Below are 21,194 nucleotides of genomic sequence, written 5' to 3' on the forward strand. Positions count from 1 at the left end.
ATAATTGTAACAACATTTAATGAATTACAACACACATTTTGAACAACTACAATGCATCATGCCATATAATAACCCTTAATAGTGCATTATACCTAAAGGCTTTAAGAAAAGTCTTACCCAATCATTTTTCAGTAACGTTTAACTGTAACACAACATTCACAGCATTGAGAATTACTAGTGAGAATTATAAAAACAAAAGAAAGATGCAATGAAAATTTTAGAGAGAATCGCCACTTTGCTATGAACTGTGACCTGGACCATGTTTTCACAAGATGCACTAACAGACACCCTTATGATAAAAAAGAAACCCCAGAAGATTCCATGTTTCTGTAAGTTCTTAGCTTGTTTTGAGTCTTGATGCGTCTCTGCTTTGCTCTCTCTCTCTCTCTCCCGCCCGGTCTGTTTCTCTGAGCGTGTGAATAATGCACCTCTCATTGTTGCTTAGATCTGCTAAACGTCATGCAACACATTCACAGTCCAACACATTTACACTACAGTCAGACAGACGGGCCATACAAATCCACTGCAGCCTTCAACTGGACCTTGTTGACAAGGGTAAGAGCAAATCTTACTATTTTCGACTAATTTCTTTTTCTCGTGTCTGTTTACTTTTTCTTTGCAGCAACACCGGAATTTATCATTTGACATTAAATAATCAAACCAAAGTGCTTTTGGTAAATATATATTGAGAGCCTGTTTTCATCAAAGTTGAATTGTCATAAGGTTTTGCTTACTGTCTTGTTAAATGTGCAGTGAAATGTTCCATTCCTTCTGTGTTTTAGTAGCCCTTTGAGCGAGCACATACCTTGATTAGAATAGAAACACTTTGCAACCTCTTCTAAAGCTCAAGTGTACGTTGAATAAGCTTCATCGTACATCATGCTTCCACATACATACTACATCATGGAGAACTATTGGAGATTTTGTGATTCAGTCCTTGCATATATTGATGTGCTGATCATCAGGACTGGATTTCCAGTTGCCACTTCAGTTTTCATTTGCATGTACCCTGTGTCTCTGAACACATGGAGCGCTTTTACCTGCTCCCGGTAGAGTTGGGAAACGGTGCAGAACATCGCTGACAGGGTAGAAGTCACAGCCGTAATTTCCTCCATGGTAACAAAGGGCAGCTGCTTATAACTTCTCATTCAAAGCCTTCGTAATGGTACATGCACTGAAAGCATGTCTGTGTTACACAGTACATAATACTCTTCACTATTACATACGCCTGTCCGTACTGTCAAAATCATTTTTGACTTTGAGAAGATAATGTCAGGTTAGTTCAGGTGAATTTGATGTTGATGTCAAAGAAGTGGCCTAAACCTTTGACAGAAAAATTCTGACATAATTTATTAATTCTGAATGTCATTTAAAACAATGGACATGACTCCTCAGTTTGACATCATTTGACTTTTTTCATTTTTTTTATTTTATCCGACGCACACGCCTGGCCCGAAGTTATCTTCCGGTCTGTGCTGTTTGTTGTTCCATCTGGTAAGTTGCTAATAATATAACTATTTATATTTAATTTATATTAATATTTTTTTGTATTAAATAACTAATTTGTTAAATTTGATTCTGTATTTATTTTATTAAATAAACAATTTGTTGAATGGGTTGTGTAACTTTGACTTATTTAAGTTTAGCCAAGTAACATTTCTTCTACTGGTAACCCAAAATAATATTGGCTAGACATACTTTTAACTTGGCAACTAATGTAATTTACTTGTTATTTCTTTTGCTCGTTATCAGAAACAATCTATAGGGACTTTATTCTTTGCGTATGTGTACCGAAAGTTAAGCTCTGGCCACAAAAGCATGCATGGGTTTTTTTATATTGTTGCTTTGAAACAGTCTATACGTAAAGATAAGTACATAAACTTAGCCGCAATTTAAGGTTTCAAACAGGGATGACGATAAAGAGACAACAGTATAGAAATTTATAAAAATAAACATTAAAAACATTTTTGTAGCACTTTTGTGTCAATACGTACATCTTCATTTTTCAAAATTTTAAATTGGTTTGGCAAAATTGAAAAATGAAGAAAAAGCGGAACCCTTTACCACAGTAAACTGTAAAGCAAGACAAGATTTAAAACCAGATTATAAAACAGTGTCTCGAGTGCCCTTACATAAGCACCAGCGACTGTCTCTCCAGTTGACTTGACAGTAATTGAAATGCTTTATAAACCCAATCAGGGGCGTGATGTTCTGCAGGCAGCGCTCAGAGAAACTAACATCAAGGACAGCAAACACAATGAGCTTTAGAAAGATGTGGTTCCTAAAGAAAGCACGAGTGAGACCGAGTGATGAGAAGGACACACGCTGCCGAGAATGTTGCCTGGCAGTAATGGGAAACAATAAAGCCAAGGTCTCCTCCTCGGTTTATTGAATTTAGCTTTTCGAAAAAAGTACAGAGAAGAGGAAAAGATGTAATTCTTTAGAATGACAGCTTGTTGCTAAGCAAACACAGATAAAGAAAGGGGGACATTGGAAAAACGCACTTGTCGGTGGTACTCTTTTCCATCCCGTTATTAGTCGTCCACAAACCTACTTAATGATAACGAGCATAATTCAAAGCAACCCAAGTCTGCTATTCTGTAGCTGTAATGTGTGTCATTTGTCATAACCAGAGCTATTCAAAAATGGACTGTCTTCCAAACATCAGGCACATGATGATCACAAAAACAAGGGTTGCACCCAATACCTAATCTTGCTTTCTCATTCACAGGCTTAGCTATGGCATCAGCTACGATCCCTATCAAGTGCGATTCACAGTGAAGAAGGCAAGAATGGAGGGCGCACAAGTGGCCAAATTGGATGGGAACTCCTTGCTAAAGGCCGTCTACCAAAGCAGGTTGCGTCTCACACGTCTGCTTCTAGAAGGTGGAGCTTACGTCAACGAGAGCAATGAACGTGGGGAAACGCCCCTGATGGTCGCCTGTCAGAACAGACCCGCAGACCCCCAAAGTGTTTCGAAGGCTAAGATGGTAGGATATCTGCTTGAGAGTGGGGCTGACCCAAACATCCAGGACAAGAGCGGGAAGACGGCTCTTATGCACGCTTGTTTGGAACAAGCCGGAGCTGAAGTGGTGTCGCTGCTCTTGGGTAACGGGGCTGACCCTTGTCTTGAGGAACATACGGGTTCGTCGGCTCTGATTTACGCCATCAATGCCAGTGATGAAGAGACTCTTAAAATGTTGATTGACGCCTGTAAAGCCAGAGGAAAAGAAGTTATCATCATTACCCCTGACAAACTAGCATGCGCAAGGCAAATCACAAAACAGTATCTTTCGATTCCTCCGACTGCACCAGGGGATGAATGGGACAAGATGCATCCCACCCTAGCTCCATGTGCTTCTCCTTCTGATATTTACCTAAGTACGTCACCACAGGGGACCCTTTCCTCCAACACATCAGAGCATATGTTTTCCTTCCAGGACCTCCAAAGCATGGCAAGCTCCCAGCCGACTTCTCCCTCCCACCAACCGTCCCTGGTGAACAGAAGAGTGGACAAGCTCCATCATCTTCAAAGACTACACTCCGAGCCCTGGCTGAAGATTCCACCATCTTTCCTCGCCCAACAGCATGCCAAAGGTACGACTCCAACTGAGGAACTCCCTGACATCACTCCAGAGGATGAGATGACTTTCAGAATGAACAGAATGGCTTTCGGCAACTGTCCACTTTCACGTCATTGCAGTGTTGATCTAAAAGAATCCAACTCTTTGAGTCAAACTAACAACGGCGAGGGGCTCAGACCTGCAGGAGGACTGTGCCGAAACATGTCCTTTGATAGCTTATCATCGCTGCACTCTCTGTCCAATCCCAATCTTCACTACAAAAGTAATGCAGGAAAAAATCAGGACAAAGCTCTGCCGCATTTGGCAGTCTCCAGTCTCCGTAACATCATCCAGAGAAAGAAACTAGGAGTGGACCACTACAGCTCAGATTCCCAGCTTGCCCTGACCCTTGCCACCTGCCCAGAAGATCGTAAAGGACACCAGGAAAAGAGAAAGCTTGTTAAGTCACAGTCTCCTATGTTGGTAGGCTCAAGAGAATCTCTTGAAAGTGTCACAATGCCTTGTCTGCACAAGAGGAACCCAATCGGCTTTGAGCGGCGAAGCTCTGGGCCACTACTATTGGATCCCATCTCGCATCCTCGCGTCGGCTTCCTTCCACCGTTGAACCAGCATGCTCCAATCCCAAACATTACTGGGACCAGCAATTCGAGCAGCATTGGCGCCAGCAACAAAGTGCCTGCGGACCAAAACTCATTTTTCCATCTGCTCCGACAGGTTTTCCCAAGGATCCCAAGACCAAGAGGCTACTGATGCGGAGACACTCCATGCAAACTGAGCAGCTCAAAAGGCTTGGTGAATTCAATGAAATTTTTGGTCACTAAATGCTATGGCAAACAATTCAACCACCTTGCTCTTCAACCAAGACACGAAACATTTGAATGAAGTCTATATTGAAAATAAACGGTTCTTCTGGTGGTTGACCTATTAAGAAACTTTAAAGGTACTATGAAAAGTAATACATGATTTAGGGTAAAAAAAATACAAATGCTTTTGTGTTGTGCTTGATGCTCATAATCTACGTAAAAAACATTACTACTCAAAATGTCATCTTCATGGGTACACCAACCTAAAGGAAAATGATATTTATTGAACAGTTTTGGTAATTATTAAATGCTACATTTGTTACAGTGATGATCACAACCATTTGGTTGTTTGGATGTCATTGGACCTCAATGGCGAGTCTAATAACGGCAGTAAAAGAGAGATTGATGTCAACTTTACAGTGACTTCCATAGACTCTGTCTAAGAAATCCCACTTGCACTACTTTTTTTGTAATTTGATGCAAAGGTAATATAATACAAAGTATAGAGTTATAAATGTACATATATTTTTTAAAATGAAAATGTAAAAAACTTTGGAGGATTTACGATGCCGATGACCATTGAACTCATGGCAGTCATGTGAAAAAGGTCCAACTACTGTCTCATTTGAACGATTCAGTTTTCTAAACATTTAATGTCATAAATGAGCATGAGACGACAAGTGTACATATTTATCAAAATTTTATTCTATATGAGATACATATAAATGAATGTTTGAAGAACATCCTTAGGTCCCACACCAGACAATTTATCAAATAAATCTGGTTTCATGAATAAATAGATATACATTATGCACACTGGTACATCTTAACAGCTTTTTGTAGAGCATCAAAATACTTAATAGTTATGATTTTAATTAATCTGTAACAGTGAGAAAATAACTTGACTCCCAAACTATTCCACTGCAACCAGGGGATCATATGTGAGATGCCTACAAAATGATAAACTCATTTCACAGACATTAATCTTAATCTTTCGGTGACAATCATATGAGTTTTGAACATTTGTATTCATTATATATGCGCATTTGGTTTGAGGCAGAGCTGCAGAATCATTTAGTTTGTTTAAAATGTCAATTTATCACTCAATGTTTATAACTCAATGTATCAAATAAAATGATTTATCACTGTTTATATTGTATTTCATCCCAAAGGATACATAAAATAAAAATACGCAACAATCACTCGTCCTGCCTTTCATTTCTCCAACCACAGTAAAAGTGCATTTTTTATATCCAAGAATTGAATCTAGAATGTTGTCAGAAAGCAGTACTTAAAACGAACTTCAGAAACATCATCATTCAAACAAATATTTTTTGCAGCTTTGTTTTACAGCTGTAAATTCATTTAGGCTGATAATAAATGTGCAGGACCTCAGTCCGCTTAATCATAATAAGAGAAAAGGCTTTTATTGCATTTATAAAACTGCTACTTAAGATCAGGACCATCATCCAGCATCTTTCGATCAAAATCAGTCCAGAACTCTCATGATTTTTATAAAGCAAGTAGTGAAGTGTAGACGTTTGGCAGCCCCTATAAGTAACATGGTGCAAAACATGAAAGGTTCAGATATGACAGGACCCTTCTGAACATTTGGGGCTGATGGCAACCTCGAAACGTGTAGTGTTAATAGACTGATCTGTTTTTACTTTTTCTTCAATCAATGCAGTATTGTGGAAAAAGCACATAAATGTTCAAATAAATCTTTATATAGATACAGTCTTGATGTGTTTATCCTTCATTCCCTACTTCTCTTCGTTTTTTTATGCTGTTTAAAGGAAACAACTAACAATGTTGTGATCGTCACACTGAGCTATAAGCTCAATTCTGCTGTCAGGTTTGGGCTAGAATTGCAGACTATCAAAAATATCACCTTTAGTCAACACATGGATCCAAAAATAGAATTCAAGCTTAATAAAAGCTTAATCGAATGAACAGATGACTTCATCTTTACAATTTAAACTGCTTCTTATCCTCGACGTATTTCATAAAGTGAGAGAAATGACAAAGCATCCGTTTCTGTACGTAGAAAGTACAAGAATCAGTACTTGGGGTCTTAATATGAACCCGTCAACAGGCTTGAAGCCACTTCTTACGGTAACACTGGCTTCTGAAAGATGGCGAAAACGCACCGCAGATTCACAATTCGTGCTCAGGAAACACAGACTTATAAACGCAGTGCATCACATGCATTATGTTTGCCGTGTGCCTGATCAAATAACGGTTATAATTCTTGGTATATCTGACATCAGTCATACAAAAACAATTCAGCTATTCAGAACAGCATTCAACTAACAGATGCTTTCAACCGATGACTGCCGGTGTTCACCAAATCTTCACAACTTTTATTTGATTGATCTAATACACCAGAATCTCGAATATGGTTCCACTTCTCCGAAGTGCTTTTTCAAGTCCTTTAAAATCTATCAAACCCTCTATACCTTCTCAAATATCAGATCTCTCCACACCTGAAGTTCACTGCTTTCCATTGAAAAGGTCCCACTGGCAGACTATAGATATAAATTATAAGCCACCAGCTTTCAAATGAAGACATCTCAGATTTTCAGAGTGATGTAGAAGAAAAACTCCATGTCCATGGCCTGATGGGGGACACTGGAGCTTCCTCCGTGGATAACTGGAATCAGGGCCCCGTCTAAGTCATTCATATACTTTTGAGGGAGCAGACGTCCCGCAGACCCCGCTTGGTACTCAACCTACAAAAATACAACGTCAATTGAAACATAATCTCAATAACAGTAACTGACTAAAAGTAGCGCTGTTAACAAACCCGACTGAATATGTTTAAATGATCCATTAAATCATTGTACCATGTCTGAGTCTGTGGAGACTCTGAGGGCGAGATGGTTGATTCCATTGGTCATAAGGACAGAAAGGTGCGGACAGAGAGCAGCGCAACTGGCCGTGGCGATCTCTCTCTGGAACTGAGCGGATGACGTGAGAACAGCAGGCAGCGAGACGTCTGGGGACTTCAGCAGATAGAAGACCTGATGGAGGATACAAGAAATGAAGACCGAAGGACGACGTGTGAAGTCAACTGACACTGGCCGAATGCCAACTCACCTCAGTGCACTTGATGCTCCGGCCGTCAAGCTCAAACTCGGAGTCCTGTTGAACCCTGATGCTGGACACGCCCTCCAGAGATCTGCCATCGACTGGGCTGGTGACTCTGCAAATGCGTGGAAACACATCAAAAAAGTGAGCCAGGAAGTTTCATTTAAGCCTTACGCTAACAAAGCCAAGTTTTGTTCACACTCCTTATGGTGTAAGAATCGAATTTGTTCTCTTCGAAAAACAACGCTCGTGGTGCAGAAGACTAACAAAAACTGATTTATTCAGCACAACTGTTTGTGTAAAATTCATGTAAAAGATGAATCTCTAGTACCCGGTGCTGGGGGGTGCAGTCCAGTCAACCCATCGCACGGTCACGTTTTCCCGTGTCTCCTCCGTATCTGCTTTTCCACAAGGTATCTGAAAGTCAGTCTGGTCCCTGAGGGCCTGTCGCAAACCCTCCATGGTCTCTGGAGGAATCTGCACCATTAACCCATCTGAACATAAAAACATGACATGGAGCATGATGACATCACCGAGGACTAGTCAGCAGAAACAGAGCGAGTTTATGTACTGTTTGAAAGTTTACCCTCCACAATACTAGATTTTGCAATGAATCCTGATGAGGCTTTCAGAGCCCCGTTGAAGACCACGAAACTAGCTCCAGTCACTGTGAAGACAAGATTGTGAGCAGTAAGAAATACAGTAAAAACATTTAACACACACAAAGGGACTTATACTGCAATCAAACATTAATCTTTTTTTATCAATATCTGTGTGTTCCCTGGGAGTCGAACCCACAACATTTGCATTGCTAACACCAATTGAGCTATAGCCCAAAGGCCCAAACAACGAAGCATGAAAATATCAAGCATTATTGAAGATAAAATGTGTTTGCGACTAGATGTTCAGCTTTGGATGTGTAACAGTTCACAAACCTCTCCTGGTCTTTCCTGGGATGCTGTTAGCTTGCGTCTGGTAGCTTCCGTCCTCGTTCTGCAGGCAGACCAGGTGAGAATCTGCCACAGTGCTGAAACATGCGCCGAAGCTGATCACATGCTCATTGGAGGAGTTCACGACCTTCAGCATCTACAACAGTCAGAAAACACAACGTAAATGACATCAAAGATACTGGAGCATGAGCTCTGCACGATTCAGGTTCAAGTCTGACCTCATTAAACCGGGATTTGGGGATTTCGATATAACTGTTGCCCATCTCCATATGCACCTGCAGGCTGTCCACAACGGGTAGACTGTACTGGTAATTCCTCAGGTCCTGTGAAAACCAGCCAAACACAGGAATGAAAAGAGTTTCAGTTGCAAAAAAAAGTCTGAAGAAACCTGGCAAGTTGTTTTGCATAACTTTTTAGGCTTTACACATAAAAGAATGTTTCATATATTGTTTAAAAGACCAACTAAATTGTTTGAAATGTTAAAATCTACAACAGTCAGGAAGTTTTGGTGAGTATGAAACATGAACACGTACTGCGAGCAGATTCATGATGGTGTGCCCCGTCTCTTTAAATACTGACTCACGGAAACGCACACTCACCAGCGGGCAGGGATACACTGCAGAGAACAAACAACAGATCACATGATCATAGGGGGCGGAGCTTCTATCATGCACTTGATTCTAAGCAACACTGTGAGCTTATTTATATGAATAAAAAAAGAATGCATTTTCACATGGAGTAACTACGTCTTTTCCTCCTCATCGTCCCAATGAATGTTTTTAAATAAGTTGCAATGGGACGTACCGCTGTACTGTGCCCCCAGAGTGAGAAGCAGTCGGAGGGGAAAAACTTTAGCCCAGGGCACCTCCAGCTTTTGAATCAAAAGCCCAAAGAGGTAAGAAACCTCCGGGGGCAGATCCAGACCATCCGAGGGCTGAAAGGTGTGAGAAAAGAACAGCACACCAGCGTGATCTTTACTGCCGAGAAAACTGTCTGTGAACGTCATGTTACTGAGATGCTCGACGAATTTCCCTGTAGGGGAGAAACAAAAAGCCAATCAGTGTCGGCAGATTGGGTGGACAATTTCCAGCTCAAAGGCTCAATAAAACCCGCCCATTTCAACAGAAAACAACCCAAATTTTAACTGCCAAAATAATGCGATAGAAATGTATTGCAATGTCAATCAACGATGATAATGACAATTTTTTCTACTTAAAACGAGGTATGACAGGATGACAAAATAAAATAAAAACAGTAAAACAGATCAAACATAGCAAATGCATTAAAGAGAGTTAGAACATATTACTAATATGTCCATAAACCACTTCAAAGCGAAAATCAAGAAATTAACCCATGACTTTAACCCTCAAACGCCATATGCATCACTTTGTAAATTTTTGTGCAAAAAGTGCCCACTATAATTAATCAAAAAGCAACATGAGTAGGCATTTTACACTCGTTCATGAACTTCATGCACACACAACGGCAGCCAAAAATGTGCAATTCATTGATACATACTAATAGGGCAGAACAAAAAGGAACAGCAGCAACGATAATGTGCTTACCTTTTACAGTTGCCTTAACATCGGACAGAACTACAGTACGTCTTTCGTGAAATATACTGTATATTGCAGAACATATAATTCAAAATTTAGCAAGTCCAGCAGCTATCAAGGACGAGTATGCCAGTATAAGTTACAGTCTGTACAGTTTAGAGGTGATGATGAACAGAATTGGTATACTCGCATATTCAGTTAGATTTCTATTAAATCACTCAACTGTGCACTGAATTCAGTTAAACTTATATTAGTCTTTGAGTCATCTGTCACAACATGTAATCCACGTTGTGAGATTTGAGTTACTCTCCCTACCATGCAACATATATTTGGGCCACTTTGGTATTGCGATCGCGTCAATAAAAAATCTGGTCCTTTATCGTACCAAAACCTTGTCACTCACGAGTCAAGAGTCATCAGATCTCAATGGTAGATTGATTGACAGGTCACCCTATCCCAGACCCAGAACTGATTGGTTAAACTGAACCAATAAGGGCTGACATAATGTGTATATGACTGCACTACACATTATTTTTGAACATTTTGGCAAAGAATAGGCAAGCTGCTTGAGCGGGTTTTAATTTCATAAGCAGCCCAAATCTTGTCCACCCGCCCAATGCATTTTTTTCACCGGTCTAACACGTTCAAAAGGATCCCAACGGTTCGCGTCCAATCTGGCAACACTGAAGCCAATATGAGCACCTTATAATCCTCATTCACACGTGAAATGTTTTGTGTTCTAGGTGAACAGGTTACAAGACAATCACTCCACAAATAAAACCTCACAACAAAGGTTATATTGAGGACAAGAAAAAAGAAAAGAGGGATGTACTATGCAGACATATTGTAATGTTCACAACTCCAAAATGAGAACTAATTGTTGCTCATTAGAATCAAAATAAAGGTCATGTTATCAAGAAGTCTTACAAGAACAGTAGCAAAAAGATCGGATTGGGTGAATTCTTAAAATCTGATTCATAACAGTTTTGCGTCACATTGTACATACCATTCTGTGCATCCTGGTATATGCTAACATAAAGGTTGAATACATCTCTAGGCAAACTGTTCTCCTCTGGGAGACACTCGATTATAAACACCAGCTCCTTCTGTCCAACGCCCTGGAGACCATTAGAGCTCATACACCAGCATCTTTTCTCACAATCTACGAGGCAAACAGGGCAAGGCATGAACAGGTTGCATATGCTCACATCTTAAAGGAAATGTTCACTTCAAAATTTTGTTATTTTTTACTCACCCACATGACGAGAGGAGAATACATGATTAAACTCGTTATTTTGGTCTTTTTATCGCTTGTAAAATATTCTCATCACTTCATGAAAATTAAATTGAGCCACTGTTAGCAAATGGACAAATTTAAATGTCTTTAATATTTTTCTGGAGCTGACAACAACTATAACCACGATGTCTATGAGGAGGCCCCTAAAATATCTTTATTTGTGTTCCGAAGACCCCGGGAGGTCTTAAAACATGTTGAACGTCATGTAGGGGAGGTAAAAAAATAACACAATTTTGATTTTGAGGTGAACTATTTCATTAAAGTGATAGGTCACCCAAAAATGAAAATTCAGTCATCATTTACTCACCCTCTTGTCAGTTCAAACCTTTATGACTTTTTTTCTTCTGCAGAACACAAAAGAAGATATTTTGAAGAAAGTTGGTTACCGGACAGCGCTGGCCCCTATTCACTTCTATTGTATGGACACAAAACCAATGCAAGTGAATGGGGTCCAGTTAACAACATTCTTCAAAATATCTTCTTTTGTTTTCTGCCGAAGAAAGAAGCTCATAAAGGTTTGAAACGACAAGAGGGGATTCAAATGATGACAGAACGTTTATTTTTGGGTGAACTTTCACTTTAAAAGTAAACTGAAATATGATCTTAATACTTACATGTTACAAGCTTGACATTCACAACTAAATTGGTGTTGAGCACAAAGGTAAGAGGCAGAGGTCCTCCCTCTTCCAACAGCAACAATATCTGGCAAACAGCAGGTCGTTCCTCGACTAATAAATCTGTAAAGAATAAAAAAAAAAACAATATATTCACTATTGACTGACAAACTGTAGACCGTCAACATGTCATCATTCTCATGTCGATATTCCTAAGTACTTACCTCCTCCTTCCTCCTCTCCTGTAGTAATGAGCAGTGGAGGTAAGCCATCGTCATCCTCTGGCACCAGACTGACATCTTTCTGAACACAGCTGCTCAATCCACAGAGCAAAGCGTAGTCCCACGGGCCCCTGATGGGCGGACGGCTCACCTCAGCAGCGCCGTCCGATCTTCCCTCAGAACTCTCCCCACATTCATCAGGAATGTTACCATCAAACTGAAAGGCAGCAGATGAATACATCACATCAAGCGGCGTTATCAGACATGCAGATTATTGGTAAAGAGGATTTAGCTGTCTCACTCCTGGCGGTTCTGGAGTCACGGGACTGGATTCCTGCGAGGATCTTCGGGTCTGGACCGAGAGCTTTGTTGTGTCTGCTACCTCGCCGTTTGGAAGAATACCGTCTGCAAACCACACATGCTTCTGCTCACGTGGAAAACCTGCGGAAACAATTGACGAACCATCATGAGAACCGTTTTCACCACATACCAAATGACATAGGCCGCATTCATAAGTCTTCATCATTCCGAGTACGTACTCAATTGTAACGCACGATCCCTTATTGTGTACACTACATAATATGGATGGTCCATAAATTGTGACGCTTTTAATTGATTCAGGAGGTGATTACAGTTAAGAGTGGGAGTCACTGTCTGTCCTAAACTGGCAGTGCGGTGTGTACCGTCATTACCGGGGTGTTTGAGGACAGACACGGGAACCATGACGGTGGGAGGGGGTGAGTTGAGGGTGCCGGCGGCTCGGGCCTGCTGCATGGGCGGTATGGTGGAGCAGTACTCTGATGGGATGTTGGGGTTGGGACTGGGCCCAGTCGGGCTCATCATTCGATCATGGGCTTGAGCTGCACACAGACACAATCAGCAGAAGTTCTGTCAGTGATGAGGTTCAGTGTGAAATGAAGAATATGAGAGACAGAGGGAACTGTGGGTAAATGCTTTTGACATGGTACAAAAGCACACGGTACATCATTAGATGTTACGCTAACGGTTTCAACAACTTAAAAAGGATATGAACGGCCCCTTTTACTTTCTTTATAAATGTTCGTAGTGTGATTGTGCACGATTCCCCAGTGTACATTATTGCAAAGAGAAACGATTTGTTTTAATAATCTTTCCCCAGGATGTATTAACTGTCTATACCTCTGAATATTTTTTTTGTGCCGTATGAAAACAGATTATATTTATTGGATGACATAAATCTAATTTAAGGACTAAAGGATCCAAATATTGTAAGTGTTACAAATTATGTTTTAAATTGTCATTAAATATCCTATGACATGACTGGATGATTTTCAATCCACTGTGAACACATTTCATGTTGAAACAGTTGGGGAGAAGCACATTAAAGTTCTGGCGTTCTTTTAGATATTTTTATTTAGTATTAAATATTTATTATTCGTTTCTTAAAATCAAAGATTTGCATATGCACCCAAAAATCTACATATTCCACTGATCAGAAAATCTCGTTAACAGGGTCTTAAAAGTTAAAATTTAAACAGGTTTTATAAAAGCTAAAAAGAAATGATTGTTATAATCTTTATTTTATATTGGCTATATAAACCTTTAAACTATTCATCACGTTATTGACCTGTATCCAGGAACCAGATTATGATCCAAAGTCCAAACACCATTCAGCAGTAACGAAAAAAAAATCTAATGTTTAAAACAACAACCCAAACCCAATCATTTAATGTTATTAAACTGAAGGTCATTGAACCGCCAAACTGTAGAAATAAGACGTTCATGATAAACAACAGTGCAGTGTGTCTGTGTCTGGCTTGCTATGCATTATGTTGATTAAGGTTCATAGATGCTCATCGACCGGATTACACTGGATCTGCCTGTGACACCCACAAACATGTCAGCTATACGCACAAAAACCTGAATATGCTGGCTCACTGTGAAACAGCTACGACAATCAAACCCCTGGGATAGATGGCAACCCAGAAGCCAAGTAAAGCCAAGACACAACGTCCTTCACCATGTGAAAATACTACTCTGACACAACTCAACGTGTTAGAAGTTGTACTAAAAACTTGCATAAAGCGACACAACGCATAAAATATCATTTTCAATCACAGGAGAGCTTCTTAACAACAAAACAGTTCCGTGTTCGCCTTACCTCATCCCAATCTCAATTCAACTCCAACCAAATCGTCTATCAGATTGATGACGGGTTGCATGTTAGTCTCCCAGGAGCGTGTCAGTGCGGAGGAGAAAGTGGTCCCCATGCCACTGAGCGAGAGAGAGATTGTATTCTTCAGCATCTCGCATTCCGGACGGGGAGCGGCCCACTTCCTCCGACGCACGCTGAGTTCTCGTCTGTCCCGAGCTGTGTTCCAGCGAGATGCTCATGCAAGATCTGCCTGTCAAACGCGGCGTGATAAACGAGGTCGTGTTAAATGGCTGCCCTGGGATGAGGGAGGTGACGGCAGCTCTGTCCTCTAAAGCCTGAAGATGAAATGTGTGTGGGTCTATTCCTCAAACAGGGAGTGAGTGAGAGAGTGTCACGAGTACTGCACCAGGTGGGTCCTGTGCCCCACACACACACAAACACACACACACGCACACATACACACTCAAGGACATGCACCAGGGCCCTGGCTCCACCCAGCCCTGCACCAAACCCTGCGAGAGCTGGCTGCCGACTCACAGGACTGACGCTCTGTGATGAATGTCCTTTTTAATGTGCAAATGGACCGCACGCTCGGCCACACAGCACGGGCCAAGATCTTTTTATAGACCATACAGGACAAACGCATAAAGCCTTGATCTCTTCCCTTAAATCAACCCTTGAATGATAAAATGTGTTTCTTCTAGAAAAGTTGTTCATAAACAAGAGGAAGAAGCCATCTCCTCAACTTTACTTAAAAGACACATAAGTGTTGAATACAAGCGTATGTCCCCTTTTGTTTACTTTTTGTTTAAAGTAATCATATAAAAAAAAAGCATTAGAGGGGATATGTAACCCAAAAATAATGTATTCACCCTCATGCTATTCTAAACCTGTTTGTGTCCTTTTCTTAAGGAGAAAACAAAAAAAGCTATTTTAGAAATGTCATAAGGAAGAAAGTCATACAGGAAATGACATGAGAAATGAGATCAGCGGATGTTGTTGTGTCAGGAAGCTCAAACAAACAGAGCAATGTTTTGAAAGCAACAGAGATTTAAAGTGAGTCCACACTTTTTGGGAGGATCAATCTACATTCTTCAAAGCTGACTCGGCATGCTTAGCTGGGTTAAGTACTTCAACATCCAAAACATTCCACCTTGAAGTATGTACAACAGGACGGCACTTGCAGTGGGTTGACTTTGTACAGTGTCCTACACGAACTGTCTTAGCAATTTTGCAAAACATCTTTCAAATGATTCCAACACCCCATTTTTATACAGATACACACAGAATCATCATTGCATTATTAAAGTCTCACTCACCTTTCTGTATGGTAATGTGGCAGATGACGCAGACCCTGGCCTCTTTCTCCATATATTTCAGTCTGCATTTACGGTTGCAGCAGGCTGCGCAGTACACCTGCAAAGCAGACAGCATTATTCACCCGAAACAGTTCATCTGTGAAGCTAGAGGAAACACCAGCGTCCTTTTGCCCATTTCGTTTATGGGCCCAGTATGTCTAGAGAACAGCATTTCATTTCATTGCAGCTATTCAAGAGGGAAACTATATAGGCACTAAAAATACACCCTGATGAGGCAGCAAAAAACAACTCTATTTTTAGAAGCTCCAGAGCAGAATAAAACATTGACGTCATGAAAACTACAAGAGACCTCGCACCATAACATACAATTAAGACTTTTGTTGTCTCAGGGTAACGGCTATAGCTTTAAGGCTTTCACGGGGTTATAATAGATAAATAAATATTTGTGTCACAGACATTTCCTATGAAATCAAGGCAGCAGTATGTTAATTCATTGATTCACACTGCGGTTATTTTCCATTCACCTTCAAAACTAAGCACAGGGCAAACTACTACAAAGTCACACGACCGAAGCGACACGTTACAAAAATGCTCATTTGCTTTTGACACGAGAATCTGGTTGCTTTTTTATTTGATTCAACTATCCTATTCACCACATTAACATCATAACAGCTTAAAGGGACAGTTCTCCTATTTTTTTATCATTATTTACTCATCCTTGTGTCATTCCAAACCTGTATGACGGTCTTCATTCTGCAGAACACAAATAAAGATATTTTGTAGAATGTTAGTAACCAAACAACACTGGTCCCCTTTGACTTCCATTGTATGAACACAAAAACACTGAGACATTTCTCAAAATATTTTCTTTTGTGTTCCACTGAAGAAACTGTCATATACAGGTTTTGAACAAAATAAGGGTGACTAAATGATGACAGATTTTTTCATGGGTGAACCATTCCTTTCCCATTATGTAATAACCAGTGAGCAGATCGACAGTATATGGACCTTGTTGATTAAATTTCAACACTCACCTTTCCACATGCCCGGCAATGATGTCTCCTCTTGGTAAATGTGAACTTTTGCTCACAATTCATGCAGTTGGGAGCTTCTGAGTCAGGGACCCAAGGTGGCTGTTTTGAACCAAGACCCTCATCTTCATTCCCATGCTGATCCAGAGATGCCTCCCTGTCCTCCAGTGGTTCTCCGGGGTAAGGCGGAGGCTCTGAGAGCTCATCGCGACCATAACAGGCCTCGTATTGCTGATAAGATGGCGGTTCACAGTTACTTACATTCTGGTTTGGAGTTTGTGAAACATGCATTCTATTATCTCCACCGGGATCAGCCATATTGGCTTCACCTTGTGTGGTTTCGTGTCTTTCTGATGGGGGCCGCACGGTTTGGTTGGACTGCTTTGGTCTTGCCCCTCCATAATTTGGCAAACAAGCGGACTGAATCTCAACAGGGCTGGTTAGGGTTTCTTGGGTAGCAGTTGGTGTGGCGTCTGCTCTCAATGGGCTACTGTCCTGAGAAGACGAAGAAATATTTGAACCTTCACTTTCTTCCAAATATTGAAGCGAGCCATCACTCTCAGGAGACGCAAACGAATCGACTTTGCAGCTTTGAAGTTCTGCGTCTAAATAGGGGTCTCCATCCATATTTCCATTAAATTCGGAAAAACCATCATCAACAAGATTTTCTGTGGCTGATCCAGAGTTCATTTTCGCACCCTGACCCATCAAAAAGGCATCTAGCTCCTCATCTGTAACCATCATTACGGTCTGGTCGCTTTCAGGAAGGTAATCGTTCGCGATTCCAAACTCATAGGAATAATTTGGGCTCTCCCCATAAAGAGGAGAATCTCTACAGGCGAGTTTATCCGTCGGCGATACGGTGCGTTTAAAGTTTCTTCCAGGGTAATGACCAGAGATGGCAGATGATCCTTCTGGGTTAGACATGATCTGGACTAGCTCAGGTTCATCTTCAGGTGAGGAATCAGGCCTACAGGAGAACACATTCACAGGCTCTTGCAACGGAAGAGTCAACTCCTCAGCTTCCTGAACGGCTGTTTTTTGCTCCGGGTCGGCGTCATCTATGGTTGCAAGCACTGTTGGCTGCTGAGGGTCAAAAGAGGACACAAGAGTTCCACACATTGAGACAGCCATTGGCAAGCATGACAAACTAGACTCCTCAGAGAAGGGACTATTGGAGGAACGCTCTGGATTTTTGATGCTGTCATGATCAGCAGGTCGAGCATCAGATGAGTCCGGCTGAAATGACACGGTCTGCTTATCGCAGGCTGCCAAAATCTGCTCATCTGTAGAATCTGAATTAGAATTAGAATCTGAATTATTGCTGGTCTGGTCATTAGAGTTGGATTCTTCAGGAATGGTTCTTTGGATGTCTGACTGTTTACTCTCTAAAGTCTTTGTGTTGCTTGAATCATAAGGATCAGAATTCTTATCTGGAGATGCTGGCAATATGACATCCAGCAAGTTAAGGGAGTTACACTCTGTTTCATGTGTATCATGTTTTTGTAATTCACCCTGGCTGAGCTTCGAGATGTCTTCTGGACAAGATACAACTGGACTGTCAAAATCCACTAGCAGCACTTCATTATTTTGTGTCTCGGTAACGTCCTGTTCTATAAAGTCTTCATGACTATCAGCCTGATGGAGGTTGGCAGACCCTGTATCATTCACAAGATCACAGACAGGCTTCAATGACCTATCCGGACAGGGAGGCGCAGAACTTGTGATGGCTCTGTTGTCAACGGAGGAGAGGAGGTCCACACCTGTGAGAGGTCGCTCATTTAAATATGAATCTTTTTGGTTAAGGGATATACTCGGTGATGTAAGTCCATAGTGCAGGGTATTGAGATCTGGGACTATTTGTGTTTGTTGCTCTGGTATAAAGCTTTGAAGTCCCAAATGTTGACCAGTGAGGAGCTTGGAGTCTGGACAGGATGGGCTTGTGAATGTGCCAGACTTGTTTTCAATCTCATCTGAAAATAATAAAAAAATACATTAAGCTCATATACAACCAAGCAGACAACATTACACACATTAGCCTTCAATATCTCAGTCATATAAAAATGACAAGGTACGTACATACCAGAGCCATTAAGAGAGAGAGTTGTGTCAACAGAAGTCCAAAATGTTGGAGCGCCACGAGATTCATGGAGCCTTCAGATAGTTCCAGGAAGTTATTTTTTCTCTTTAAATGCTGTATTTCTTAAAAAATTGTATTAATTAAATGACTTTTGTCTTTAAATGGGTTAGAATTTTATCTCAGTTGGACTGTTTAGTCGCAGCTCCATCTGTTACTACTATTAACTTCTGGGAACTATTGAGAGCCTCCAAGAATTGCCATTGCTGTGAAAAAACTGTTCCATTGGAGTAAACGGAGTTGACGTGACTCCCTCTCTCTCTCAGTGGCTCTGGTACATACAAGACATCATAAAGGGCTGTGTGTCCGACTCAAACAATGAATTTTTTTCGTCCTGACTCCACACTATTTCGTCAATTCATTGCTCAGAAAAGCACCACACTTTAAAAACACCAAACGTATTTATTCCAAGCCGAACTAAAAAATATACAGCTATGGGTAAAATTATGTGCTTGGCAATGATACCATCTTTCTACTATTTGCAAAATCAGATACTAGTAACACATTACTTCGGTGTATATATTGGATCATAGCAACAAAACCATTTTAGTTGAAAAAAAAGCACTGTCAAACACACACCCACAGTCAGTTTTTCCAGAGGAGCACCTGTTGTTCTTTGTTGTATTATTAACACTTCATTGGACACACAGCCATAATAAGGCAGAAACAATAAAAAAGTCATATAAATGCATTGCATAAAAATCATAAAAAATACACCATAGCACATACATACAATTTGATGCAAATGATATTTAAAGGTATTGCTGTGTTTTGATTTCGGTTTACTCAACAGCAAAAGAACACCAACCTGCATTGAGTTCAAAGTCATCCAAAAGCTTGTCCAGGTCACACACAGCAGCTTTAAAATAGCTGTCCATTCTAGGGAGGGTATGATCCACCTCACTTACTCCTGCAACAACAAATGGGGCAACTTTGACGAAACCATTTCAAACAATCAAAATAAGGATACTGTATGTAGAATTTGTCATAAGTACATGTACATGAAACACCCGGACACACATTATGAGACACAACAGGCAACTATCTTTATGCACCTTTCATTTATTTGTTGAAATAACACCACATTGTTTATTTATTTCCAGAACATAATGGACTGCTTAAAATCTATTCTTCATTACGAGTTATATATTGTCACAAGTACACAGGTCTGTAAAATACAGACAATGCAATACTCTCTTGAGTATAATAGCACATAAATTATAAATACCGCAACAATAATTAGAAGAAAAAACTGTACATGTGGATAATCTACTGTATATCATAAATTGGTCCGCCTGTCTAAAATGAATCTAACTTAAGGCATGAATGCGGTATAAATCTTTGTTTCGAAAGAAAATAATTTATTTAAATAATAATGTTTATTATCGGTTCCTATTAAACCGATCTTTAAAGGTCCATGATACTCATATTAGTGTCCTCCTTTTGCCTACCCAATGCTACTCGCTCGCAAAAACTAAGAAAACATTTTAGCTCATAGTATTAATACCTTCTAAACCCCACATCAACAATAGTAAACATAAGTAATAAACAATAACTTGATATTTTCATAAAGTTGAATAAGCTATTCTGCTATCATCAGCTATCTGCTAGTTAGCTTAGCCTGCTAGGCGTTAACATCTGAGCACACACAAACACAAATAAACCGCAGATTCATTTGAATATTTCATGCGTTACCTCAATAAGCGACATAGTTCAGTCGTCTTGTTCTGTCGACTGGATTCAGGTGAAATAATACAGTATTTGGCAGTTGGCAACACGCTAATGCTTTCTTTTACCTCAGTAAATTCCACAGTTGTCTGCGCGAGAGTCCATTTCAACCCGGCGCTAGACGCACTACGTCCTTAAAGGAGCCGCGGCATTTTTGTAATAACTTTATTAAGCGTAAGAATATAATCTCAAATTGTCCCATAGCAATGAAGTTAAGACAGTGCGAGACAGGTAATGTCTCTGATGTGTTGATCCAAAAAAACAAATACATTAAATAAGAAGAAGCGTATGAATAGCCTTTATTAAAAACTATAAAAGGGAACAACAAGAAATAATGTTATGAGTTACAAATGAGTAAACTGCATAAAAAACTGGTAACTAATATACTAATATAAAAGGCAGCATATGCCAATACAGTGATTCACGTTTTATTGTTATTTTCTTTGGCAGTGGCTCAATTAAATTCTTATACAAAGACAATATAATATAATATAATATAAACGATTATCAAATAAAGGAGCAACCAGGAAGAATATATAAGCAAGCCATACAAAACAGCGGTCAATTTAAAGAATGAATGATAAGGTTGGTCATGAGAAGGTTTGGATTTGTCATAAAGTCTGCAAAGCTGCAGTTGTGTTGAAAGGGTGTAAAATGAAATTATAATGAAAAATGACAAGCCAATAAGCATATTAATACATATAAAACACCCTTATATATGTGTACTCAA

General features: G+C 40.2%; 2 protein-coding genes across 4 annotated transcripts; one reads left to right on the forward strand and one right to left on the reverse strand.

The window, feature by feature from the left end:
* Window positions 1-1,434: 1,434 nt before the first annotated feature.
* ankrd34ba (ankyrin repeat domain 34Ba) lies at window positions 1,435-4,948 on the forward strand. The gene is given in 3 exon segments (XM_056736398.1): window positions 1,435-1,494; window positions 2,732-4,268; window positions 4,271-4,948. Coding segments are annotated over 2 exon segments (1,611 nt in total). The 5' UTR covers window positions 1,435-1,494; window positions 2,732-2,792; the 3' UTR covers window positions 4,406-4,948.
* A 124-nt stretch (window positions 4,949-5,072) lies between these two features.
* zfyve16 (zinc finger, FYVE domain containing 16) lies at window positions 5,073-20,598 on the reverse strand. 3 transcript variants are annotated; one of them, XM_056736396.1, is made up of 18 exons: window positions 20,533-20,598; window positions 19,545-19,646; window positions 16,603-18,572; window positions 15,569-15,665; window positions 12,808-12,975; window positions 12,417-12,556; window positions 12,119-12,332; window positions 11,895-12,017; window positions 10,990-11,145; window positions 9,232-9,459; window positions 8,961-9,043; window positions 8,646-8,750; window positions 8,413-8,563; window positions 8,064-8,144; window positions 7,809-7,971; window positions 7,487-7,592; window positions 7,234-7,410; window positions 5,073-7,119 (listed from the first exon to the last, which is right to left on the reverse strand). In XM_056736396.1, the coding sequence occupies exons 2-18, from the start codon at window positions 19,612-19,614 to the stop codon at window positions 6,961-6,963; spliced, it is 4,191 nt and encodes a 1,396-aa protein (XP_056592374.1). In that variant the 5' UTR covers window positions 19,615-19,646; window positions 20,533-20,598; the 3' UTR covers window positions 5,073-6,960. The 3 variants fall into 3 exon arrangements, with proteins under 3 accessions (XP_056592374.1, XP_056592373.1, XP_056592375.1); XM_056736395.1 differs by having other exon boundaries at window positions 20,432-20,576; XM_056736397.1 differs by lacking the exon at window positions 12,808-12,975 and having other exon boundaries at window positions 20,432-20,576.
* Between the last annotated feature and the right edge of the window lie 596 nt (window positions 20,599-21,194).

This window comes from Triplophysa dalaica, chromosome 22 (genome assembly GCF_015846415.1).
Source record: "Triplophysa dalaica isolate WHDGS20190420 chromosome 22, ASM1584641v1, whole genome shotgun sequence".
Classification (NCBI taxonomy): Eukaryota; Metazoa; Chordata; class Actinopteri; order Cypriniformes; family Nemacheilidae; genus Triplophysa; species Triplophysa dalaica.

Bases quoted from the DNA above. Each gene is read 5' to 3' on its own strand.
- zfyve16 (XM_056736396.1), bottom strand. From the start codon at position 19,614: ATGGACAGCTATTTTAAAGCTGCTGTGTGTGACCTGGACAAGCTTTTG. The intron at 9,044-9,231 runs GTACGTCCCATT...TGTTCTCTGCAG, and splicing joins TCTGGGGGCACAGTACAGCG to TGTATCCCTGCCCGCTGGTG. The intron at 8,145-8,412 runs GTTTGTGAACTG...TTGTCTTCACAG, and splicing joins CCCAGGAAAGACCAGGAGAG to TGACTGGAGCTAGTTTCGTG.